Here is a 26819-nt window from a genome sequence, read left to right as displayed (position 1 = left end):
TTGGCAGCTGCCCTCTTTGTGAACCGTTGGCCTCATCGAACCGCACATCCACTTTTTCAACCACTTTGTAATGAAAGAGATTGAAGACTCTGTAGGAGTGCGATTCCTTTCCATATCCAAGCATAAAACCCTCATGTGCTTTTGGTGCAAATTTTGAGGTGTGATGTGGGTCCTTGATCCAGCACCTTGCGCCAAATACTCTGAAGTAACTGACATTTGGCTTCTTGCCAGTAAGGATCTCATAAGATGTCTTGTTCAGTAGCTTGTGACGATAAACACGATTGATTGTATGGCATGCAGTATCAATGGCTTCGGGCCAGAATTTTCTTGGGGTCTTGTATTCATCTAGCATCGTTCTGGCCATCTCAATTAGTGTTCTGTTCTTGCGTTCGACGACGCCATTCTGCTGTGGCGTGTACGGGGCTGAGAATTCATGTGTGATGCCCAAGGTATCAAGATATGTATCAAGGCCAGTGTTCTTGAATTCAGTGCCATTGTCACTTCTGATGTGCTTTATCTTGGCGCCAAAATTCTTCATAGCTCGATTGGCGAAGCGTCTGAATACATCCTGCACTTCAGTCTTGTAAAGGATTATGTGCACCCAAGTATATCTAGAATAATCATCAACAATAACGAAGCCATAGAGGCAAGCAGTAGTAGTTAGAGTTGAGTAATGAGTGGGACCGAAAAGATCCATGTGAAGCAGTTCGAAGGGTCGAGTAGTGGTCATGATTGTCTTCGAGGGATGTCTGGCCCTCGTCATCTTCCCTGCTTCACAGGCACCGCATAAGTGGTCTTTCTTGAACATGATGCCCTCGATGTCTATGACATGCTTCTTCTTCGCAAGGGTGTGGAGGTTCCTCATGCCAGCATGTCCAAGCCTCCGATGCCAGAGCCAGCATTCTGAAGCCTTTGCTAGAAGACATACTGCAAGTTGTGGCCCTGCTGAGAAATCTACCACATACAAATTATCTTTTCGATACCCTTCAAACACTAGAGACTTGTCAGATTCCAAGTACAAGGCAACGATATTTTCCAAACATTACGATCATGTTCAAATCGCAAAGCATTGAGACAGACATTAAGTTGAAGCCAAGGGATTCAACAAGCATGACTTTATCCATGTGTTGATCCCTTGAGATTGCAACTCTACCTAGACCCAATACCTTACTTTTACCAGTGTCAGCAAATGTGATGTGGCTCTTGTCGGATGGACGTAAGGTTGAGTCCATAAGAAGACTTCTTTTGCCAGTCATGTGATTTGTACACCCACTGTCAATAATCCATTCTGAAGACGCTGGTGTCTACCCTACAGTGCAGTTAGGGGGATAGGCTTCACCAAGAGCATTGTGAAGCAAAAACATTTGACAAACCAGTGAGTTATGAAAGCTTAGATCCAGGTTAGGACTAATAGGGAGAGTAGCAAGCGATTCAGGTACGAAGTACATAGTAAGACCATTTGGGCATTTGATCTTGCGCCCTACAAGATGTTTAAGGTCCCCAGCAATAGCGTCAGACGATTTTGGTTTTCTGCTAGAGACCTTTCCCTGCAAAAAAGAGTTAAGCTTTCTTAGCCACCCACATCAAGGGCGGCTTAGAAGCAATAAGTCTAAGTGCAGCATCTGAGAATTTTGGCTTTGAAGCCTTAGCAAACAGTCTTCCAGGCGGACAATAGTACTCATAAGAATAAGCAGAATAGTTCTTGGTCTTATGAACATGGCGGTTTGATGAACCGCTCTCATATTCATATGCCTGAGTATGGTTTCCCTGCAAAACATTTGCGTTAGTGCGACTCAGGTGAGTCCTCTGTCTGTATGAAGCCTTTGGACCGTATGAAGCCTTTGGTCTGAGGTTTGTCTTCTTCACGTGAGGTGTCATGATGACATTCACAGGAAGACTCTCCAGACACCTTTTTGGAACCCAGATCTTCTTCATAGGCGGTCCATTCCTGCAGTTAGTACCAATGTACCTGGCAAACACTTCACCATTCTGATTCTTAAACAGTATATAGTTTGCATCAAAGGATTCATCAATGATAATGGGGTTAGCACAAGTGAAGCCAGATAGATTGGATGGATCTGCTGAAGGTTCCTTTGCAGCAACCCACATGGTTTTGGGGTACTGCTCAGGTTTCTAGTAAGAGCCAGCTGCATTCATTTTCCTTACGAACCCTACACCCTCTTTCCTAGGGTTTCGGTTCAGAATATGCTTTTTCAGGACATCACATAGCGTTTGATGCCCTTTAAGACTTTTGTACATCCCTGTTTCAAGCAATGTCTTCAGCCTAGCATTCTCATCAACAATAGCGGTGGTATCCTCAGCAGAGGGGTTAGTTACCACATCAACAGTTGAAGATATTGCAACAGCAGTAGCAGTAGAACATTCAGCAACAGAAGTAGCATTATCACGCTCAATGCATTTAAGACATGGTGGTTCAAATCCTTCCTGAGCGGGACTGATCTGTTTGGCGCGAAGTGACTTGTTTTCCATTTGAAGATCTTCATGAACCACTCTCAATTTCTCAAGATCTTGCTTCCTTTGAAGATAATCATAGGAAAGCTTTTCATGAGTTGTTGAGAGAGTTTCATGACGACTTTCAAGTTCCTGATACTTAATGTGAAGATTTTTTATGTCTTCAATTAAGGATTCAGATCGAGTCATTTCAGCACCTAACAGATCATCGCTTCTGTCTAACAGTTTTTGAATATGTTCCATAGCTTTCTGTTGTTCAGTTGCAATTTTAGCAAGTGTTTTGTAGCTAGGTTTTGAACCACAATCAGAGTCATCGTCACTAGATGTTTGATAGTGAGTAGTGCGTGTGTTTACCTTGGCACCGCGTGCCATGAAGTAGTAGGTAGAAGCGGAGTAGTCCTTGTCATTTGCATCGGTGTCAGTGATGAAGTCATTGTCTTCAGTGTTGAAGATGGACTTGGCAACGTATGCTGTAGCCAGACTTGCGACGTCTGAGTCGGTTTCCTCCTCAGACTCCACCTCCGCCTCCTCAGAAGCAGACTCCTCCTATGAATCCATTTCCTTGCCAACAAACGCACGTGCCTTGCCAGATGAGCTCTTCTTGTGTGATGAAGACTTTGAGGAAGACTTGGAAGAAGACTTTGAGTATTTCTTCTTCTTCTTGTCGTTAGAGTCATATTCCTTGCTCTTCTTTTTTTTTCTCATTGTCCCACTGTGGACACTCAGAGATGAAGTGGCCAAGTTTCTTGCACTTGTGACATGTTTTTTTCTTGTAGTCATGAGCAGGAGCTTCATCATTCCTTGAACTTGACCGGGAAGACTTTCTGAAGCCTTTCTTCTTGGTGAATTTTTGGAACTTCTTGACAAGCATAGCAAGTTCCCTTCCAATGTCTTCAGGATCATCAGAACTGCTGTCAGATTCTTCTTCAGATGAGGAGACAACTTTTGCCTTCAAGGCACGAGTTCGCCCATAGTTTGGACCGTAGATATTTTTTTTCCGAAAGCTGAAACTCATGTGTGTTGAGCCTCTCAAGTATGTCAGACGGATCGAGTGTCTTGAAATCAGGACGTTCTTGAATCATCAGGGCCAGGATGTCAAACGAACTATCAAGTGATCTCAGCAGCGTCTTGACGACTTCGTGTTTGGTACTCTCAGTGGCGCCGAGGGCTTGAAGCTCATATGTGACGTCAGTGAGTTGGTCAAATGTGTGCTGGACATTCTCATTGTCATTTCGCTTGAAGTGGTTGAAGAGGTTGCGAAGGACACTGATTCTCTGATCTCTCTGGGTTGAGATGCCTTCATTGACCTTGGAGAGCCAGTCCCAAACCAGCTTGGATGTCTTCAAAGCACTCACACGGCCATACTGTCCTTTGGTCAGATGACCACAGATGATATTCTTGGCAGTAGAGTCCAGTTGAACGAATTTCTTGACATCAGCAGCAGTGACACCTTCTCCAGCCTTGGGAACGCCGTTCTCGACGACATACCATAGGTCGACGTCAATGGCTTCAAGATGCATGCGCATCTTATTCTTCCAGTAGGAATATTCAGTTCCATCGAAGACGGGGCACACAACAGAGACTTTAATTATCCCTGCAGTCGACATAGCTAAAACTCCAGGTGGTTAAACTGAATCACACAGAACAAGGGAGCACCTTGCTCTGATACCAATTGAAAGTGCGTTATATCGACTAGAGGGGGGGTGAATAGGCGATTTTTATGAAAGTCTTCAGAACATAGAAGTTTTGAAGACAAACGATAAAAATTAAACCTATTACCATGTAGCGGAAGGTAGACTACACTAGGCAAACCATAGTCAAGTATTCAATGAAGTGAAAGCACAAAGACTAATAGCAGCTAGGTAGTAAGGATCAGGTAGGAAGATATTGTGAAGCCAAACAGAACACGCAGTCACTCAGTGAAGACAAATGATAGTACAAACATACAATGACTTCACAAGGAGTAACAGTAAGTAAAGGGAAGTGAAGATGAAACCAGTGACTCGTTGAAGACAATGATTTGTTGGACCAGTTCCAGTTGCTGCGACAACTGTACGTCTGGTTGGAGCGGCTAGGTATTTAAACCTTAGGACACACAGTCCCGAACACCTAGTCCTGAACACACAGCTCAGGACACCCAGTCCTCACCGTATTCTCCTTGAGCTAAGGTCACATAGACCTCGCCCAATCACTCTGGTAAGTCTTCAAGGTAGACTCCCAAACCTTCACAGACTTCGTTCACCGACAATCCACAATGTCTCTTAGATGCTTAGAACATGACGCCTAACCGGCTGCAGGATGCACAGTCCTCAAGTGTAATAAGTCTTCAGATCACACAGACAAGAAGACTTAAGTGATGCCCAATTCTCTCTGGCTCTGGTGGTTAGGGCTTTATCCTCGCAAGGAATTCTCTCTCAAAGGCTTCGAGGTGGGTTGCTCTCAAACGACAGAAGCCGTACTTTCAATCTGAGCAGCCAACCGTTTATGGTTGTAGGGGGTGGGCTATTTATAGCCACTTGGCAACCCAACCTGATTTGTCCAAAATGACCCTGGGTCACTAAGGAACTGACACGTGTTCCAACGGTCAGATTTCAAACTCACACGGCAACTTTACTAGGGCTACAAGCAAAGTTGACTTGTCCGACTCTGGACAAGATTCGCTCTCATAGTCTTCACTCGAAGACATAGGTTTTTGGTTTAGGCATCACTTCAGTCATTCTGACTGGTTCTCTTGGACCCCACTTAACAGTATGGTGGTTCCTATGACTCAACACAAAAGAAAAAGAACTATGAAAGATCTAAGTCTTCGAGCTCCATAGGCTTCATATATGTCTTCTCTTGTCATAGTCTTCAATGTGAATATCTTCATATACCACCTTGGACTTCAATGTCTTCATACATTTTTAGGGGTCATCTCTGGTAGTAAAACCGAATCAATGTGGGACTTCTACCTGTGTTATCCTGCAATTCTCACAAACACATTAGTCCCTCAACTAGGTTTGTCGTCAATACTCCAAAACCAACTAGGGGTGGCACTAGATGCACTTACAGGGACACATATGTTTGTACAAAAAAAGGTCATCGATTTTCCTGTCTTTTGAAAATGGATCTTCCTCATTTCTCAAATAACCTAGAAGATCAAATTTAAATTTTTTGATCATTTCAAAATTTATAAAAAAACATGGACTTCCCCGTTTCTAGAAATACCAAGATTTCTAAATTTAGATGATAAAGAACTCTAATGTTTATTACAAACCCAAGAAGGTCAAACACAAAAAACAAAGCATCTCAACACAAATTTAAATAAAAACGAATTTATCTTAGAAGTTCAAATCTGAAAAGCGGAGCAGTTCGATGGTTATACAAAATTCAGATTTTCCCCATTATTAAGGAATGAAAACAAGAAGTTCAATTATAAAAATAGAGGAGTACAAAATTCATAAAGAATGATGTTTCACCATTTATAATAAAAAAGTCTAGAAGTTCATATTTGAATAACGGAAAGGTTCAATATTTATTAGAAAACTAGGATTTCTCTGTTACTAAAAGAAAATAGCAGTTTGATATTTACAAAAATGTAGATTTTGATTGAGTTTTTTAGGAGTTATTGTTGGAAAAGCCGAAGTGCAAAGTGAAAACAAACAATGGTTCAACTATTACATGAAGTGTGTATCATATAAAAAAATAAAAAGGAAAATTCTAAAAAGTCTTTTGCTAGAAATTCACTTGGTCGGCCGAGGAAAGTTCAAAAATTATTGTGAAGGAGGTTCAGCGTGTATCTACATGTGCAAAAATATACAAAAAAATGTTGTGCAAAATCTGATGAATGGGTGAGGAATTATGAACAAAAATACATGATAGAAGTTCGACTTGAAAACAACGAGCAGTTCAACTACTACACTGAATGAATTTTCAGATGAAAATCTTTTGAACCATCGCGAGTATGAAAAAAAGATCAACACGGAAAAGTTACGTGTTTACAGCAGCTTTCCATCAGTATACAATTTACTAAATTCCGGTAAGTGGATGGAGAGTTACGAGCAAAAAGCATCACATGAAAAACAGAGTGAAGTTTAAGTAGACATGCCAAGTAGTTCAAGTTCTTCACGCAGTGCATTTTCGAAGAATCTGTTTCACAATAAAGGTAGAACAAATGATCTCACTATTTTCAAAATCACTGGAAAATGGCTTGGAATTAAAAAAACATTATATATGAAAAAGTTTCGCATTTTTCGTAGCTTTTGAATGGTATATTATTTGCCCCATTCCGAGAAAGTTTGCACAAATTACAACCAAAATAATATTTCAGTCATTTTAAAAATTGACGTAAAATGGTAGGAATTAGGAGAAACATTATATACACAAAAGTTTCGCATTTATCCAAGCTTTCCAACGCCATATCATTTGCTGCATTTCGACAAATAGTTAAAACATTAACTTGAAAATCCGAACTCGGCCGAACTTTGACCGTTTCCTAAATTACTCTTAAGCCGTTCAAAATTAGAAAATACATTCTTCATGAAAAGGAAGCGCATTTTCATAAGCTTTCCAATGCCATATCAGTTTCCGCAATCGGATTAGCCGTTTAGAAATGGCCTTGAAAATCCGAACTCGGCTGTTCGGTTTGCGGTTTTGCTCTACTTTTCCAATTAATCTTTAACCATAGGAAATTAGTGAAAACTTTCTACACGTGGAAGGAGCGCATTTGCAGCAGCTTTCCAACGCCATATTATTTGCATCATTCCGATAAACATTTTAGAAATGGACTCGAATATACGATTCACGTTTTTTGTATGATGAAAAAACGATTTTCGAAACTAGTCGTAAACCGTTTACATTTTGTCAAAAATTTAACTTGGGACATGATACTCGTGTCCACAGCTTTCTAACGATATATCGCAAGCCCCATTTGGGCAATGTTCGCGAAAGTTCAACCTAGCACTAGGGAAGTTCAACTACTACCGCGGAGGCAAGTCAGGATGTCATGAGAATGTTATTCTGAATCCGTGATCAGAATAGTGTTTACGTGTATGTATATATATAGTAGCACTATTCTGTTCAGAATAACTATTCTGAAAACATCCGCTTCTATAAGGGTCGATGCCATATTCCTGAGAACGGAGCAGGCGAAAAGAAAAACAAACCATACCTTATCCCCGTCGCCCACCTTCCCCACAACCCACCCAAGCCCCCCGGCCAACCCCGCCGCCCACCGCCCACCCCGCGGGGCCACGACATCCTTCCTCGCCACAACCCACCACCTTCCTCCCGCCGCCACACTAGGCTCCCACAATCGCCCCACCTTCTTCTAACCGCCGCCATGGAACACCACCTCTGCCCCGATCCACCTTGGTCCTGTGCGCCGCCGTCGGCCGTGGATCCCGGGCGACGCCTCCTGTCTTTGGATCGCGACCTCCGCCGCAGGGGTCCCCGAGTGAAGACGAGCAAGCCGTGCATCCCAGGCACCGTCTCCTACCTCTGATCCCGCCGGCCGCCACCGGGGTCCCCGACTAAAGGTGAGCAACCTCGCTACCCCACCTCCTCACGGAGCCTCCTCCCTTGTGGGGACACACCCATCACCGTGGCGCTCAGGCCGTTCACCACGACCAGCTCATGCCGTTCCACCATAGAGCTCTCGGATGTTCACCGCTTCAGCGCCCAAACTCCAGCCATCCGAGGATCTCCGCCAAAACTCCCCAGCTCGCCGCCCCAGCATCACCTCCTCCGCCCTAAAGAAGGTGCCCAACCTCCCTCCTGCTCACCGCTGTGCACCCGGCCGCCGGCACGGACTGCACCCAGTCGCCAACACGGACTGCTCCGACTACTTTAGCTCCGGAAAGTTGGCTCCACGGGCTCCGCCTACGCGAGTGTTGATTTTGGAACACTTGCTCAAACCACCATGGAGCAACGAGTTTGTGCAAAGGCCAGCCTTAAACAAGCAGCCAAGTAGCTTAATCGATTTCTTGGCTTGCTAGCAGTACACGCATGTGATACTGTTCATCAATCAAGTTGCTTGTATGTGTGCTAGTTTCAGGCTATTTTTTGCTTTGCTTCAGAGAAGACACCACAACCTCATCCACGAGTTCCAATAGCTCAAGCTTTTAAGAAAATACACTTGACGCAGCTTTATGGTACAATTGTGATATTTTCTGAAGTGATTTTATCACCTCTGTAGCTATGCTATTTTGGCAATGTTTTGTTTTGCATATCAATTAATTTGACATTAGTAAGAAGAAGTTTTCTCTGGTGGCAAGCGGTCATGCAGGCTGTTTTGTTACTGGCAAGGAACCATGCAGGGACCTGTCCATCCACCGAACCGCAACCGCACCTGGTCTGGTCACCTGGCCGTCAACACACGCCGCTGCGATGTGTCATGCCAGCATGCACCACCATGGCCTACTGCTGCTAGGGCCGCACGCCGTAGTCCCTAGCCGGCGCAAAAAATGTTCTGCAAAATAATGCACGGATGAATGAGAGAAGTTCCGTTATAACCGGAGTAGTATTCTTGAGAGCTCAGATAACTAAATGTCCGGGCACTGAAACCTGATGGCCTCAAGCTTGCAAAACGACATTCAGAAGTTCAAGGAGGACCCAAAAACAAATAAAAGAGCATCATGTCCTGGGGTGTGCGTGCTGGGTCTGGTGTTTAGTGTGTGTGTGCGCGCGCGCATGAGCTCACTGTGTGGGAGCTTGTGTTTTGTGCTCACGTCCCACCTGCCCAACACAGTTGTGCCACTGCACCTCAACTCAGAGAGGAGCGCCATCTTGGCATGGATGCTAGAGTGCTCCACCAAGGGGGTCAAGGGAAGCTGGAAATTGCCCAAGCTGGCATATGAGATGAAATGGGCCTCTGAATTGACGGAGGTGGCTGAGCGAGAAGAGAGCAATCTCGTCAAAGCCACCACGGTGGAGGAGGAGGCATACATTGCTAGTAGGGTCGCAGAGGCCCGGAGGCTAGAAGCTGCAAGGGCTGCAGGCGCTCCTGAGGGCACCGAGGATGATGATGACGACGAAGAAGAAGATGATGCTGATGAGGAAGAGCTTGCCGAGGAGAGGCAGGAGGAGCTTGGCGTAGGCAAAGTTGCTAGGGCAGAGATTACCAGGAAGCCCGAAGGGGAGGAACCCCAAGTCTTCGAGCTGCCGTGCCACCTCCGAAGCAGGGGTATACAAGAGTCTGCGGGCACTCCCCCGCCCTGATCTGATCCCGCGGTGAGGAAATCAACCACCAAGACGGGGTGTCAGGAGGCAGTACGCCGGCAACCAGTACACATGTCAAGCTCAAGCCCCCATCCTCTCAGCAAGAGCTTACTGGGGAGGGTGAGGCTTCCCGTTCGCCAAGCTCGCCACTGCCAGCCATCAAGAGGGCCAGGGAGACTCCCCCACCTCCTCAATATAACATGAACGACCTTCTTGAATCTGTTGAATAGTAATCAAATCTTTATCTTTTTTTATTAATCAAGCTTTGACTTGCTCAACTGTTATCCTGTTCTGACTTTTCTTGTCTTACAAGGATGCAAAACCACTAGTGCAGCGGGTGAAACACGCTAAGACATTGGAGGGGCGAAGCTCCCCGACAGGTGCCAGGTAAGTTTCACCAGTGGCCGATGCCACGGTCACCAGCCCCGCGCATGGGGTCGCACCGCCTGTCCCTCCATCTGGTGCTAGCACCGAGGTCCCTTCTCCTGAATCTGACAATGAGTTGGGAGAGGCCCACCAACAAGAGGAGCACCAAGAGACGGATCCTGTCATGCGGTCCCCGTCAACCATCGCCCCAGAGAGTGCCACCCCGACAAGGGCCTCCACCGATGATCCTATTTGCGCCGGTACCACCTCGCCCGTGAGATTAGTTGAAGGTAGTGCACCGACAACACAAGCTTCCTTGGGAGGGAGTGCCCCCCCCCCCACACACACACAACAAGTACTGACAGGTAATCCTCTCATTATTCCACACTTTGCTGGGACTTCTATTTTTCTTGTCTTGAACCTGCAATTTGAACCTTGTTTATTTTTTGATCTGAGCCCCAATTTTCCCCGAAGGAAGTGACACTACTACAGGATACTCCTAATGCGACACTATGATTAGAGACCCTTCGTCGAAACTATGTGCGATGCAATAATCACAAACGGTGGTGTAAAAAACCCGTCAAAAAGGTGCAAAAAGTTTGTGATGGAGGATGCATCAAACACGGTTCAGATTTTGGTTGCGTGTGCGATGCAGGGCATACGGTTCAGTTCAATTAACTGTTTGTGATGATGAGGAACAAAAGAAACGGGAAGCCAGATGAAGGTGTGTGTGATATACAACATACGTTTCACTCGGATGAACTGTTTGTGAATAGGCAACACAAAAGAAACGGTCAGCCAGATCAAGGTGTGTGCAATATATGCCATGCGGTTCAATCGGATAAACTGTTTGCTTTGAGCCAAGAGAACAGAAACGGTTCAATATAACAAGATGTGTGTCATACGCGGCAAAAATGTCTATAATCAGAAATGTGTGTGAAGACTGATAATAACACACATGATTGCTGCTAATAAGTCATGTGTGTTGTGGGCAAACGCTTGGTGGTATACAATTATGAACGATTGATGAAATCATCACCGACGGGTTCCCCAGTATGCTCTATGTGCAATGTCATTGCACACAGAACAACAACACATGTACTTATAACTTATAAGGACTTGATTCCATAAAAAGATTGAACATCCAATTACATATGTGGCTAGTACACACATGACCTTTGCACACACTAAAGTACGTTCCAAAATGCCTAGGAAACTCAAATAATGTATTAAAAGGCAAAACAAACTATGAGTAATTTCATATTTTTAGGACGACACTACTATAGTTGCATGTTGCTTCTGTAAAATAAATCAAGGCAGTAAGAGACAGCGTATGTCGTTTCACACACATAGGTGACAAGGCCCCTCTCCGAACCATGAGCCTTTTTGAGAGAAGCTCCAGTTTGTAAGAAGTTTGTACCAAAACTTGTCCCAATTTGGACTAATTTTTTACCACAGCATGATGGTGCTATGTCATAATACCATGCCAAGTTTCATTATTTTGAGGCGAGTTTTGGATTTACAGTAATATTAAAACCAGGTTTCTCAATGTTTAATGTCGAGTCGGCACCGCCTTGGATAGGCTTTTTCCTCGTGGGTCCCAAATGAAAAATCCAAATTTGTCACTACCATGCAACTTTTCTTATTAAGAATTACAGACCATTTGGTGTGCTAGCTGAAAATAAGTTTGTGGGTGCTGGTGGGCGCTAAGAACTTGCGGTTCTGTAATGAACAAAGATCTCAAGGATCCTGCGAGAGTGAGGATCTTTCCCTATGTTGTGAATGCTTATAATATTTATGTCATAATTAAAGAAATGGCAAGCCATTGGCCCAGTATGAAAGAAAATGTGGGTCAAACCCTAGTTGAAAAGGGCAACAATGTCTAACTCCAGCTTACAAAGGATACAAAAGCACAAGGATTAATTGTTCATCAGGTTTACACATAACCCATGTTGAATAGGACAAAGAAATCTAACTCAACCAAAGTTTTCGACAGTTACAATCAAATGGACCAGTCTAATCCATAAAATCAAGATCCCAATACAATAATTCTACTGCTCCATGATGATCACAAGCTGTTGTAAATAGAAGCCGAACACGATCAGAAGCCCTTAGGTCCACCTGAAACTTCTTTTTATGCTCTTCAACACTTGCAGCTGTGAGTAATTTCTTGTTGAAAATTTAATCCTCACGGACAATAGTGCCCTCACATTCAACATGAAGAATCTAACAAAACTAGTGTTTGCACTATTGGATGATATCATTCTAGCGTTACTGTCTTCAAATGAATGTCATGAGATCTGAGAAAATCCCCGTGCTTCATCAATCATCGATTGGTTATACCTTTTTCTCCATGTGTTTTTGCCTAAATAGAGATGAAGATTAAAATAGTTAATGTCTAAAAAAGATTATGTCGAAAGAGTGATAGTTGAATGATTAATTATAGTACATTATATATGGGCTTTCAATGTGCGTGAAATCGTCACCTTTATATACAAATTATCCAAACATGGAAAGCATTGCAGCAAGGCAATAATGATGTTGAGATCAAAACACCACATACTAATATATAGGGTCTTGACAGAATCCACCAACACTGATAGGATGGACAAGCACTTCATTGAGCATAGACCATAATATTAGCATGGAAAGTGTACTCCAAGAAGATACTTAACTTATGCGCACAAATGAAAAATGCAAATTAAAAAAGTGTACGTGAATAATATACAATACCTTAGTAGGTGTGGAGGCAAACACCATCTCAAACCATTTAAACGGATCACAAATTGCACCCAAGGTCTCCAGTTTAGGCGCAGAGACCACATTTATTTGCTTAGGTTTATAACAACAATCAAGGACCAACCTTTGAAGTGAAGGGGCATCTTCAATGATGAGCTCCTGTCCTCAAAACTAATTCTAATGCTTACAAGGTGAGGCGACTTAATTTTGAGACAACGAATATCGATTCCTGCTCCAAAAACAAGCACCAAACGCTCCAGTGCAGGGCAGCTGGAGTGGATGATGTTGTGTGGTGAGGCCCCTGACAGATGAACCAACACAAGCGCAAGTTTTTTCAGAAGTAGAAGTCGAAGCACTTGTACCAGATTGTCTACTAGATGGCACCGGGTCAAGGTGGCGGTGCAGTGAGAGGAGGAAAACCATGACATGGGCATCGGTGGTGAGGGCACAGATGCAGCTATTGGTGGTAACCTATCGCTGTAGTAATGGTAGAACTCAAGCTCCCGGAGTTTATCAAATTGACGGGATGCCAGCCACGCGGCAACCGTGTAGGGTATGTCCAGCAGGTAGCATGCCGGGAAGCAGATGCGTTGAACGGAGCCCCCGTGGGAGGAGATGATGGCTCCGAGGAGTTCAGAATCATCATCGACAGATAGCTGACGACAGTCAAGATTAAGAGGCGTGGTGTGCCACAGAGTGCGCCACCGAGATGTGAGGACTTGTGTGCGGTAGCCATCCTTGGTGGGGAGAAGGGAGATGATCCCACCAAGGATGTCATCCGCGGGAGATTCTACTGGTTCCTCAGTGTTGGGGAACGTTGCAGAAAATTAAAAATTTTCCTACGGTTTCACCAAGATCCATCTATGAGTTCATCTAAGCAACGAGTCGAGGGAATGAGTTTGCATCTACATACCACTTGTAGATCGCGTGCGGAAGCTTGCAAGGTGATGATGGAGTCGTACTCGACGTGATTCGAATCACCGATGACCAAGTGCTGAACGGACAGCACCTCCGCGTTCAACAAACGTACGGGACGGGAGACGTCTCCTCCTTCTTGATCCAGCAAGGGGGAAGGAGAGGTTGAGGAAGACAGCTCCACCGGCAGCACGACGGCGTGGTGATGGTGGAGAAGCAGTACTCCGACAGGGCTTCGCCAAGCACACAACGGAGGAGGAGAGGTGTTGGGGAGGGGAGGGCTGCGCCTTGGAGGGTGGTGCGGCTGCCCTCCCCTCACCCCTCTATTTATAGGGAGAAGGGAGAAGGGGGCTGGCCCCTCTAGAACCAATCTTGTGAAACGACGCTTGATGTGCCTGGTCTTCTTGTGAAACCTGGGCTCCTTGGCGAGGGCAATAGCTCCAGTGTTGTCACAGAAGAGTTTGATCGGCCCCGACGCATTGGGTATGACTCCTAGGTCGGTGATGAACTCCTTCACCCAAATCGCTTCATGCGCTGCCTCCGAGGCTGCCATGTACTCCGCTTCACACGTAGATCCCGCCACGACGCTCTGCTTGCAGCTGCACCAGCTTACTGCTCCACCATTCAACATATACACGTATCCGGTTTGTGACTTAGAGTCATCCAGATCTGAGTCGAAGCTAGCGTCGACGTAACCCTTTACGACGAGCTCTTCGTCTCCTCCATAAACGAGAAACATGTCCTTCGTCCTTTTCAGGTACTTCAGGATATTCTTGACCGCTGTCCAGTGTTCCTTGCCGGGATTACTTTGGTATCTTGCTACCAAACTTACGGCAAGGTTTATATCGGGTCTGGTACACAGCATGGCATACATAATAGATCCTATGGCTGAAGCATAGGGGATGACACTCATCTCTTCTTTATCTTTTGCCGTGGTCGGTGACTGAGCCAAGCTCAGTCTCACACCTTGTAACATAGGCAAGAACCCCTTCTTGGACTGATCCATTTTGAACCTCTTCAAAATCTTATCAAGGTATGTGCTTTGTGAAAGACCTATGAGGCGTCTCGATCTATCTCTATAGATCTTGATGCCTAATATGTAAGCAGCTTCTCCAAGGTCCTTCATTGAAAAACACTTATTCAAGTAGGCCTTAATGCTGTCCAGAAATTCTATATTATTTCCCATCAAGAGTATGTCATCTACATATAATATGAGAAATGCTACAGAGCTCCCACTCACTTTCTTGTAAACGCAGGCTTCTCCATAAGTCTGCATAAACCCAAACGCTTTGATCATCTCATCAAAGCGAATGTTCCAACTCCGAGATGCTTGCACCAGTCCATAAATGGATCGCTGGAGCTTGCATACTTTGTTAGCGTTCCGAGGATCGACAAAACCTTCCGGCTGCATCATATACAGCTCTTCCTTAAGATGTCCGTTAAGGAATGCCGTTTTGACGTCCATCTGCCATATCTCATAATCATAGTATGCGGCAATTGCTAACATGATTCAGACGGACTTCAGCTTCGCTACGGGAGAGAAAGTCTCGTCGTAGTCAATCCCTTGAACTTGTCGATAACCCTTAGCGACAAGTCGAGCCTTATAGATGGTAACATTACCATCCGCGTCCGTCTTCTTCTTAAAAATCCATTTGTTTTCTATCGCTCGCCGATCATCGGGCAAGTCTGTCAAAGTCCATACTTTGTTTTCATACATGGATTCTATCTCGGATTTCATGGCTTCAAGCCATTTGTTGGAATCCGGGCCCGCCATCGCTTCTTCATAGTTCGAAGGTTCATTGTTGTCTAACAACATGATTTCCAGGACAGGGTTGCCGTACCACTCTGGTGCGGAACGTGTCCTTGTGGACCTACGAAGTTCAGTAGTAACTTGATCCGAAGTACCTTGATCATCATCATTGTTTTCCTCTTCAGTTGGTGTGGGCATCACAGGAACATTTTCCTGAGCTGCACCACTTTCCCGTTCGAGAGGTAGTACTTCATCGAGTTCTACTTTCCTCCCACTTACTTCTTTCGAGAGAAACTCTTTTTCCAGAAAGCATCCGTTCTTGGCAACAAAGATCTTGCCTTCAGATCTTAAGTAGAAGGTATACCCGACAGTTTCCTTAGGGTATCCTATGAATACGCATTTTTCCGACTTGGGTTCGAGCTTTTCAGGTTGAAGTTTCTTGACATAAGCATCGCATCCCCAAACTTTTAGAAACGACAACTTAGGTTTCTTTCCAAACCATAATTCATACGGTGTCGTCTCAACGGATTTAGACAGTGCCCTATTTAAAGTGAATGTAGCTGTCTCTAGAGCGTATCCCCAAAGTGATAGCGGTAAATCGGTAAGAGACATCATAGACCGCACCATATCCAATAGAGTGCGATTACGACGTTCGGACACACCGTTTCGCTGAGGTGTTCCAGGCGGCGTGAGTTGTGAAACGATTCCACATTTCCTTAAGTGTGTACCAAATTCGTGACTTAAGTATTCTCCTCCACGATCTGATCGTAAGAATTTTATCTTTCGGTCACGTTGATTCTCTACCTCATTCTGAAATTCCTTGAACTTTTCAAAGGTCTCAGACTTGTGTTTCATTAAGTAGACATACCCATATCTACTCAAGTCATCAGTGAGAGTGAGAACATAACGATATCCTCCGCGAGCCTCAACGCTCATTGGACCGCACACATCGGTATGTATGATTTCCAACAAGTTGGTTGCTCGCTCCATTGTTCCGGAGAACGGAGTCTTGGTCATTTTGCCCAAGAGGCATGGTTCGCATGTGTCAAACGATTCATAATCAAGAGACTCCAAAAGTCCATCAGCATGGAGCTTCTTCATGCGCTTGACACCAATGTGACCAAGGCGGCAGTGCCACAAGTATGTGGGACTATCGTTATCAACTTTACATCTTTTGGCATCTACACTATGAACATGTGTAATATTACGCTCGAGATTCATTAAGAATAAACCATTGACCATCGGAGCATGACCATAAAACATATCTCTCATATAAATCGAACAACCATTATTCTCAGACTTAAATGAGTAGCCATCTCGTATTAAACGAGATCCAAATACAATGTTCATGCTCAAACATGGCACTAAATAACAATTATTAAGGTTCAAAACTAATCCCGTAGGTAAATGTAGAGGCAGCGTGCCGACGGCGATCACATCGACTCTGGAACCATTCCCGACGCGCATAGTCACCTCGTCCTTCGCCAGTCTCCGTTTATTCCGCAGCTCCTGCTGTGAGTTACAAATATGAGCAACGACATCGGTATCAAATACCCAGGAGTTACTACGAGTACTGGTAAGGTACACATCAATTACATGTATATCAAATATACCTTTGGTTTTGCCGGCCTTCTTATCTGCTAAGTATTTGGGGCAGTTCCGCTTCCAGTGACCCTTCCCCTTGCAATAAAAGCACTCAGTCTCAGGCTTAGGTCCATTCTTTGACTTCTTCCCGGTAACTGGCTTACCAGGCGCGACAACATCTTTGCCGTCCTTCTTGAAGTTCTTCTTACCCTTGCCCTTCTTGAACTTAGTGGTCTTATTGACCATCAACACTTGATGTTCTTTCTTGATTTCAGCCTCTGCTGACTTCAGCATTGAGAACACTTCAGGAATGGTCTTTACCATCCCCTGCATGTTGTAGTTCATCACAAAGCTCTTGTAGCTTGGTGGGAGCGACTGGAGGATTCTGTCAATGACCGCCTCATCTGGGAGGTTAATGTTCAGCTGGGTCATACGGTTGTGCAACCCAGACATCTTCAGGATGTGCTCACTGACAGAACTGTTTTCCTCCATCTTACAACTGTAGAACTTGTCGGAGACATCATATCTCTCGATCCGGGCATGAGCTTGGAAAACTAGTTTCAGCTCTTCGAACATCTCAAATGCTCCGTGATGCTCAAAACGCTTTTGGAGCCCCGGTTCTAAGCTGTAAAGCATGCCGCACTGAACGGGGGAGTAATCATCAGCGCGAGTTTGCCAAGCATTCATAATGTCTTGGTTCTCTGGGACGGGAGCGTCACCTAGCGGTCCTTCTAGGACATATTGTTTCTTGGCAGCTATGAGGATGATCCTCAGGTTTCGGACCCAGTCCGTATAGTTGCTGCCATCATCTTTCAGCTTGGTTTTCTCTAGGAACGCGTTGAAGTTCATGTTGACATGAGCGTTGGCCATTTGATCTACAAGACATATTTGCAAAGGTTTTAGACTAAGTTCATGATAATTAAGTTCTAATCAAATTATGAACTCCCACTCAGATTAGACATCCCTTTAGTCATCTAAGTGTTACACGATCCGAGTCGACTAGGCCGTGTCCGATCATCACGTGAGACAGACTAGTCATCGTCGGTGAACATTCGCATGTTGATCGTATCTTCCATACGACTCGTGTTCGACCTTTCGGTCTCCGTGTTCCGAGGCCATGTCTGCACATGCTAGGCTCGTCAAGTTAACCCTAAGTGTTTTCGCTGTGTAAAACTGTTTTACACCTGTTGTATGTGAACGTAAGAATCCATCACACCCGATCATCACGTGGTGCTTAGAAGCGACGAACTGTAGCAACGGTGCACAGTTAGGGGAGAACACTTCTTGAAATTTTGTAAGGGATCATCTTATTTACTACCGTCGTCCTAAGTAAACAAGATGCATAAACATAATAAACATCACATGCAATTATATAGTTGTGACATGATATGGCCAATATCATATAGCTCCATTGATCTTCATCTTCGGGGCTCCATGATCATCTTGTCACCGGCTTGACACCATGATCTCCATCATCATGATCTCCATCATCGTGTCTTCATGAAGTTGTCACGCCAACGACTACTTCTACTTCTATGACTAACGTTTAGCAATAAAGTAAAGTAGTTTACATGGCGTTATTCAATGACACGCAGGTCATACAAAAAATAAAGACAACTCCTATGGCTCCTGCCGGTTGTCATACTCATCGACATGCAAGTCGTGAATCCTATTACAAAGAACATGATCTCATACATCACAATTCATCATTCATCACAACTTCTGGCCATATCACATCACATGATCAATCGCTGCAAAAACAAGTTAGACGTCCTCTAATTGTTGTTGCATCTTTTACGTGGCTGCAATTGGGTTCTAGCAAGAACGTTTTCTTACCTACGAATCACCACAACGTGATTTTGTCAACTTCTATTTACCCTTCATAAGGGCCCTTTTTATCGAATCCGCTCCAACTAAAGTGGGAGAGACAGACACCCGCCAGCCACCTTATGCAACTAGTGCATGTCAGTCGGTGGAACCGGTCTCACGTAAGCGTACGTGTAAGGTTGGTCCGGGCCGCTTCATCCCACAATACCGTTGAGCAAGAAAAGACTAGTAGAGGCAAGTAAGTTGACAAGATCCACGCCCACAACAAATTGTGTTCTACTCGTGCATTAGAGAACTACGCATAGACCTAGCTCTGATACCACTATTGGGGAACGTTGCAGAAAATTAAAATTTTTCCTACGGTTTCACCAAGATCCATCTATGAGTTCATCTAAGCAACGAGTCGAGGGAATGAGTTTGCATCTACATACCACTTGTAGATCGCGTGCGGAAGCTTGCAAGGTGATGATGGAGTCGTACTCGACGTGATCCGAATCACCGATGACCAAGTGCTGAACGGACAGCACCTCCGCGTTCAACACACGTACGGGACGGGAGACGTCTCCTCCTTCTTGATCCAGCAAGGGGGAAGGAGAGGTTGAGGAAGACAGCTCCACCGACAGCACGACGGCGTGGTGATGGTGGAGAAGCAGTACTCCGACAGGGCTTCGCCAAGCACACAACGGAGGCGGAGAGGTGTTGGGGAGGGGAGGGCTGCGCCTTGGAGGGTGGTGCGGCTGCCCTCCCCTCACCCCTCTATTTATAGGGAGAAGGGAGAAGGGGGCCGGCCCCTCTAGAACCCATCTAGAGGGGGGGCGGCGGCCAAGGGGAGAGGGGGAGAGGGTGGCTTGCCCCCCAAGCCAAGGGGGCGCCCCCTCTAGGGTTCCCCCCTCAACCCTAGGCGCAAGGGCCCAAGGGAGGGGGTGCGCCCAGCCCACCAGGGGCTGGCTCCCTGCCCCACGCAGCCCATGTGGTCCCCCGGGAGGGGTGGCCCCTCCCGGTGGACCCCCGGAACCCTTCCGGTGGCCCCGGTACAATACCGGTATGACCCCGAAACTTCCCGGTGCCCGTTTGACAACTTCTCATATATAAATCTTTACCTCCGGACCCTTCCGGAGCTCCTCGTGACGTCCGGGATCCCATCCGGGACTCTGAACAACATTCGGTAGTCACATACTAGTCTTCTTAATAACCCTAGCGTCACCGAACCTTAAGTGTGTAGACCCTACGGGTTCGGGAGACATGCAGACATGACCGAGACGCTCTCAGGTCAATAACCAACAGCGGGATCTGGATACCCATGATGGCTCCCACATGCTCCTCGATGTTGTCATCGGATGAACCACGATGTCGAGGATTCGATCAAACCCTGTATACAATTCCCTTTGTCAATCGGTACGTTACTTGCCCGAGACTTGATCGTCGGTATCCCAATACCTTGTTCAGTCTCGTTACCGGCAAGTCACTTTACTCGTACCGTAATGCATGATCCCGTGTCCAACACCTTGGTCACATTGTGCTCATTATGATGATGCATTACCGAGTGGGCCCAGAGATACCTCTCCGTCATACGGAGTGACAAATCCCAGTCTCGATCCGTGTCAACCCAACAGATACTTTCGGAGATACCTGTAATGCACCTTTATAGTCACCCAGTTACGTTGTGACGTTTGATACACCCAAGGCACTCTTACGGTATCCGGGAGTTACACGATCTCATGGTCGAAGGAAGAGATACTTGACACTGGCAAAGCTCTAGCAAAACGAACTACACGATCTTTTATGCTATGCTTAGGATTGGGTCTTGTCCATCACATCATTCTCCTAATGATGTGATCCCGTTATCAACGACATCCAATGTCCATAGTCAGGAAACCATGACTATCTGTTGATCACAACGAGCTAGTCAACTAGAGGCTCACCAGGGACATATTGTGGTCTAAGTATTCACACGTGTATTACGATTTCCGGATAATACAGTTATAGCATGAACAAAAGACATTTATCATGAACATTGAAATATAATAATACTTTTATTATTGCCTCTAGGGCATAACATGTAGGAAATTCGAAATCAATTCTCAAGATCAGGAAGAAAAAAGGCACAAACATATATGTAGGTGACTGGCTAGTTTTTCCGTCGGAGTCGCAGTTGTTGCCGAAGTTGCTGTTGACCTCCGGCTCCGGCTGGGGGGGTCACGACGACGCCAACGAATTCAAGGTCGTGCTGCTGCCCACGCGAGACCTCGTCGGTGGCGACGGAAACCTCTATGGCCAGCTTGACGCGTTGTGCGGGTGCTTCACCAGCCCCGGCGTCGCCACTCGCTCCGATGGTGCGCTTCGGCGACATCTTCATACACTCCGGAGTCCAGACGTAGGTGACCACTATGGACAGGGGGTGCGGTCGCCTATTATGGCTGGCGGCTTGGGTGCGCAATTAATATGGACCAGTGGGAGCAAGGCAGGTTGCAGTCAAAAGTTGTCTCGCCTCCTGGTGAGCCTGCGCGGCGGACGTCTGCCATTCCTACCACCATTTCACACAGCTACTCGAACGCCTCCTCGTCAATACACACACCTGCATGCACGCTTCCCGGTATGCCTGCCGGCGGACTACTCTTATGCGTCCCGTCAACTGATGCTCCTCACACGGCACACGAGATGTGTGGCAGCACATATATATTTTGGTTTATTTTCTGCCGCTTTACTGCTTCACTAAACCGTTTGCGTTGAAGAGATGCACAAATCTTGCGTTGAACATCTCGCACGCTTCCCGGTGAACCTGCACACTGACGAGTTTTGGATTAACTCGAATTTGAAAACTAGGCATCTCAATGTTTTGCCGGCAATCAACAGTGCCCCGGTGTTTGAACTTTATTCCCATTTCTCGCATGGGACCTAAGCATGCACCCAAGGACACATATTTGATTTTCAACCAATTTATATGCATTGGAGCATGTGCATGTAGTTCAAATTTGAATTATGCACATAAAATGCATTGAAAACTCAGTTAATGCATAAAAATGTCCAAACGAACCCCGAAAAATCACAAATATTTACACAACACTCCTGTAGTTCTATGTTGACATGAGAAAAAAAATTGAAAGCAATAAGAGGCAATGGATATCGTTTCGTCCCCAAAGGTGGGACGTTCCCTACTAAAAACCATCATGGTTGTTGTGAGAAGCTTCGATTTGTGAGAAGCATATACCCAAACCTGCCCCAAATGGGACAAAATTTGTACCACGGCATGTTGATGCCGCTCCATGATAGCATGCCAAGTTTCATGAATTTCAGACGAGTTTTGGATTTACTAGAATTTTAAAACCAGGCATCTCAATGATTTGCCGGCAATCAACGGTGTCCCGGTGTTTGAAATTGATTCCCATTTCTTGAATGGGACCTAAGCATGCACCCAAGGACACAAATTTGATTGTTCAACCAATTTATATGCAATGGAGCATGTGCATGTAGTTCCAATTTGAATTATGCACATAAAATGCATTGAAAACTCAGTTAATGCATAAAAATGTCCAAACGAACCCCGAAAATCACAAAAAATCACACAACCTGTTGTTCTATGTTGACACGAGAATTTTTTTTGGAAAGCAATAAGAGGCAATGGATATCGTTTCGTACCCAAAGGTGGGACGTTCCCTACCGAAAACCATCATGCCTGTTGTGATAAGCTCCTGATTGTGAGAAGCATATACCCAAACCTGCCCCAAATGGAACAAAATTTGTACACGGCATGTTGATGTCGCTCCATGATAGCATGCCAAGTTTCATGAATTTCAAATGAGTTTTGAATTTACTAGAATTTAAAAACTAGGCATCTCAATGTTTTGCCGGCAATCAACGGTGCCCCAGTGTTTGTAATTCATTCCCATTTCTTGCATGGGACCTAAGCATGCACCCAAGGACACATATTTGATTTTTCAACCAATTTATATGCACTGGAGCATGCGCATGTAGTTCAAATTTGAATTAAGCACATAAATGCATTGAAAACTCAGTTAATGCATAAAAATGTCCACACGAACCCCGAAAAATCACAAAAATTCACACAACACTCCTGTTGTTCTATGTTGACATGAGAAAAAAAACTTGAAAACAATAAGCGGCAATGGATATCATTTTATCCCCAAAGGTGGGACGTTCCCTACCGAAAACCATCATGCTTGTTGTGAGAAGCTCCGGTTTCTGAGAAGCATATACCCAAAACAGCCCCAAATGGGACAAAATTTGTACCATGTCATGTTGATGCCGCTCCATGATAGCATGCCAAGTTTCATGAATTTCAGACGAGTTTTGGATTTACTAGAATTTTAAAACCAGGCATCTCAATGTTTTGCCGGCAATCAACGGTGCCATGGTGTTTGAAATTCATTCCCATTTCTTGCATGGGACCTAAGCATACACCCAAGGACAAAGATTTGATTTTTCAATGAATTTATATGCACTGGAGCCTGTGCATGTAGTTCAAATTTGAATTATGCACATAAATGCATTGAAAACTCACTTAATGCATAAAAATGTCCAAACGAACCCTGAATAATTCCAATTCTTTTATGATCATTGCTGATAAAAGGTCTAGCAATTCAAACACCGTCCATGGGAGCTGTGACCCCATTATGTAATTCAAATCAAGACATAAAATCAAGTAGATCCCACACAGTTTATTATAACCAACCGTGTGAGATGCAACATAAAATATCTTTGGACCTTGTCTGAATAAGGGACCGTGTCTGATGACACTTTGCGCGCCAGTTTTTGTCTAAAGCGATTCCAAATTTTCGGCTTTTGCAGAAATATCTACCTCCCCGCCCCTCCCCCTTAGCAAAAGCCACATTTCCCCTCTTTCCGCCTTCCTTTCCAAGTTGAAACCTTCACTCCTTGCTTGAAGTGCCGCCACCTCCTCACCGACGATCCTCCTTCACGCTGCTCGGCCTCGCCTATCCAGGTAGGTAATCCACACCCGACCCCCATCCTCCTCCTCCTTCCACATCCCACATGCCCCGACCGCTGGCGCGAGTGCGACACCTTCCACCCAAATCACCGACCCATCCAACAAATAAGCGCCAGCCTAAGCCATGGTGCACGTAGTATAGCCAGGACCTCAAGGAGCATTTGGCAGCGGAGAAGAAAATTGTGGCCACACGCGAGGATTAGGTCACGATGGCTGCCATTCATGCCGACCCACAGATCTTGGAGGAGCACCTCACCGTCGAGGCCACCATTGACGCCTCGCGCGTCGACACCGTGATGCGATTGGCTGCTTTAGACGATAGTTCATGGCGTTTTCTCGAGGCCACCATTGGTGCCTTCGGCGAAGTCTACGAGGTGTTTTCTCAGCATGCATGTGCTTACCTCATCTCGAGAGCCAGCAGGTTGGTGCCCGGAGCGGCTCAGGCAACTCACCACTACAATGAGGGCACTGACGATGTTGAGGCCTCGCCCTCTTCCATGTCCAAGGAGCCAATCGTCATCGATATCTCCGACAATGAGGAGTAGCTTGTCTTATTAGCTCACTATAAGGACCCATGTTCAGTTTGCTAGCTACTTCCTTTCCTTAACAAATTCTAGTGAATTGTGCTATCTACTTTTACCATGCAATCTTCTGCTATAGTGTATATGTTCTATATGTCGTGCAATGTGGTGTTCAATTAACTGCCCGGTTCAATTCTGCAAATGTGATGTTCAATTCTTCAGGGTGCAATATTTCCAAGTTGTTAAGCATGCTTGGTTTGGTTAACTATCTGGTATTCTATTAGGAGTATGTTATATTGTTCCATTGGTGTTTGGTTAACTGCTTGGTTCATTTGTTGTGGCTTGGTTCACTTGTTGTGGAGTTTAGTTAACTGCTTGGTTCAATTCTGCAATGCGATGTTCAATTGTTGTGGCTGCATTCTGTTATTGTATACCATGTGAGGAATGAATCGAATTTGGCTGTACTAAATACATGAGAAACAAATACAATTGCTATATTTCCAAGTTGCTAAGCATGCTTGGTTTGGTTAACTGTCTGATCTTCTATCAGGAGTATGTTACATTGTGCATCAGGAGTATGTTATATTGTGCAATGTGGTTCTCATTTAATGTTTGGTTCATTTGTTGTGGTGTTTAGTTAACTGCTTGGTTCAATTCCGCAATGCGATGTTCAATTGATGTGGCTGCATTTTGTTATTGTATACCATGTGAGGAATAAATCGAATTTGGCTGCACTTAATACATGAGAAACATATACAAGTGTTATATTTCCTAGTTCTTAATCATGCTTGGTTTGGATAAATGGGTTTTCCATGTGGCTTGAATTAATTTGATGAATCAACAATGTGCTTATTTAACATCAACATATTTTACTAATAGCATGCGAACCCTCACTTAACCTAATGACTAACTACCTTATATGTGTTGCAGGGAAACAATGGGAAGCACTGAGGTTTACAAGATGGTACTAACTATTATACCTTGCCTTTTTGTATTCCTTTGCCAAATTTCCAATCTAGAGAAGATATTTATGCACATCCTTGTTTTCAGGCGTCACTGATGATTACCTCTCAAACCACCTCTGTGGTCAGGAGGCGAGGAAAGTTTTCAAACAACACCCACGGTTCAATACTGAAGTGTTCCTGAAGAGGTCGAAGGATGGACGGTCAATCATCCACAAGCACAGGCCTAAAGTTGCAAAGACCTTCAACATGAATGAAGGCTGAATATTCGCCTTCCGCTTCAGCAGTTTTCCAGATGAGATGCATCTCTCTATGTACCGTCTATCATGATAATTTCGAAAGGTTCGAGATGTTGCATGTGAAACTTGTTGCTGGTGCAGTTGTGTAATGCAGTAGCTGAGTGCTGAAGCTATATCATGTTGTACTCTGATGTATTTCAATTATCAAATCCTGCTTCCTTAATATGGAAATGGAATATATTATGTGCTTAATATGAATGACAATTAGATTAGTAAATGGGTTATTAATAATAGGGAAATTAGCCTGCTAATTGGGTTTTCCTATTGCGAACGGTTAATGAGAAACCACCGTGGGCTATGACCTCACGCAACGCACACAGTTTCTAGGAATAAACCATGTTGGATCAATGAACAATCACACACGACATTCTCTTCAAAACTGTTTGCGTTACGCCACCTTGCGCAAACGTTTTCCTTGTAGTGACTGTGTGGGATGTATATAAGAACAAAAACATTTATTGGTGACTGGCTGTGTGGGATGTACTTACGACCGGAAATGATTTTGCCTGTACAATTGTATTTTTAGCACTACTGTACATATTTGTGTATTTGAGTGCTCGCCGGACGCACACAACCTCATTTTGCCGAGCGTGTGTGCCAGGAGGGCATATCCCCAGCGGTTTTTGGGTCGTGTGGGAAGGACGCCCTGTCGCCCACACTCACTTGGTGACGGTTCCGAATGCCGTCGCGGAAAGGGGTTAAAAACTATTTGTTTAGGACTGACGCGCACCAGTGTGAGGTCTTTGAGAAGTGTCCAATATTGTGAAGGCTGTTGTTGAGGAGGCTACCAAGATTGCCCGATAGAAGATGATGAGCATATTGTCAGGAACCTCCATGAAGCCCCCACAGAGCTAGAGGAGCCCGACAGCAGCCGGTCTAATCCCACCAAGATGAACGTGGATGAAGCACCTGTTGCGGACGTCACTCCAGCCCTCACCAAGCAAACACCAGCAGCTGCCACCTTGCAGAACCCATCAAGCAATACAAGATTGGGTGTCCCTCAACATGGACTTGGAGCCCCCAGCTCATCTCGAGCTGTGGGGCTAAATTTTTGTTGAAGAAATTGCGCAAATCCTGCTCTCCTTGGCCCAGAAGTCTACACACGCTGATGACATCGCCTATGAACAAGAATACTTCACCTTCTTGTAGGCCATGGCCATCGGGTTCAAGGGCATCCAGGATAGGTATGGCAAGAGGCGGAAGCAAGCTCAGGCGGAGCGC

At 45.1% G+C, this 26819-nt stretch overlaps 1 protein-coding gene across 3 annotated transcripts; it reads left to right on the top strand.

The window, feature by feature from the left end:
- Window positions 1-7645: 7645 nt before the first annotated feature.
- On the top strand, window positions 7646-25412 carry LOC119285930. Of its 3 annotated transcripts, XR_005140026.1 has the most exons (3): window positions 7646-7988; window positions 25268-25301; window positions 25388-25412. XR_005140026.1 is itself a non-coding variant. In XM_037565264.1 (2 exons), the coding sequence occupies exon 2, from the start codon at window positions 9019-9021 to the stop codon at window positions 9667-9669; it is 651 nt and encodes a 216-aa protein (XP_037421161.1). In that variant the 5' UTR covers window positions 7646-7988; window positions 8738-9018; the 3' UTR covers window positions 9670-9963. The 3 variants fall into 3 exon arrangements, 1 of the variants encoding a protein (XP_037421161.1); XR_005140025.1 differs by lacking the exons at window positions 25268-25301; window positions 25388-25412 and adding an exon at window positions 9983-10686; XM_037565264.1 differs by lacking the exons at window positions 25268-25301; window positions 25388-25412 and adding an exon at window positions 8738-9963.
- Window positions 25413-26819: the final 1407 nt, after the last annotated feature.

Source organism: Triticum dicoccoides, chromosome 4A (assembly GCF_002162155.2).
Source record: "Triticum dicoccoides isolate Atlit2015 ecotype Zavitan chromosome 4A, WEW_v2.0, whole genome shotgun sequence".
Taxonomy (NCBI): domain Eukaryota; kingdom Viridiplantae; phylum Streptophyta; class Magnoliopsida; order Poales; family Poaceae; genus Triticum; species Triticum dicoccoides.
Note: the sequence above shows the minus strand (reverse complement) of the source record. Positions and strands in the feature narration are given on the sequence as shown.

Bases quoted from the DNA above. Each gene is read 5' to 3' on its own strand.
- LOC119285930 (XM_037565264.1), top strand. From the start codon at position 9,019: ATGGCCTCAAGCTTGCAAAACGACATTCAGAAGTTCAAGGAGGACCCA.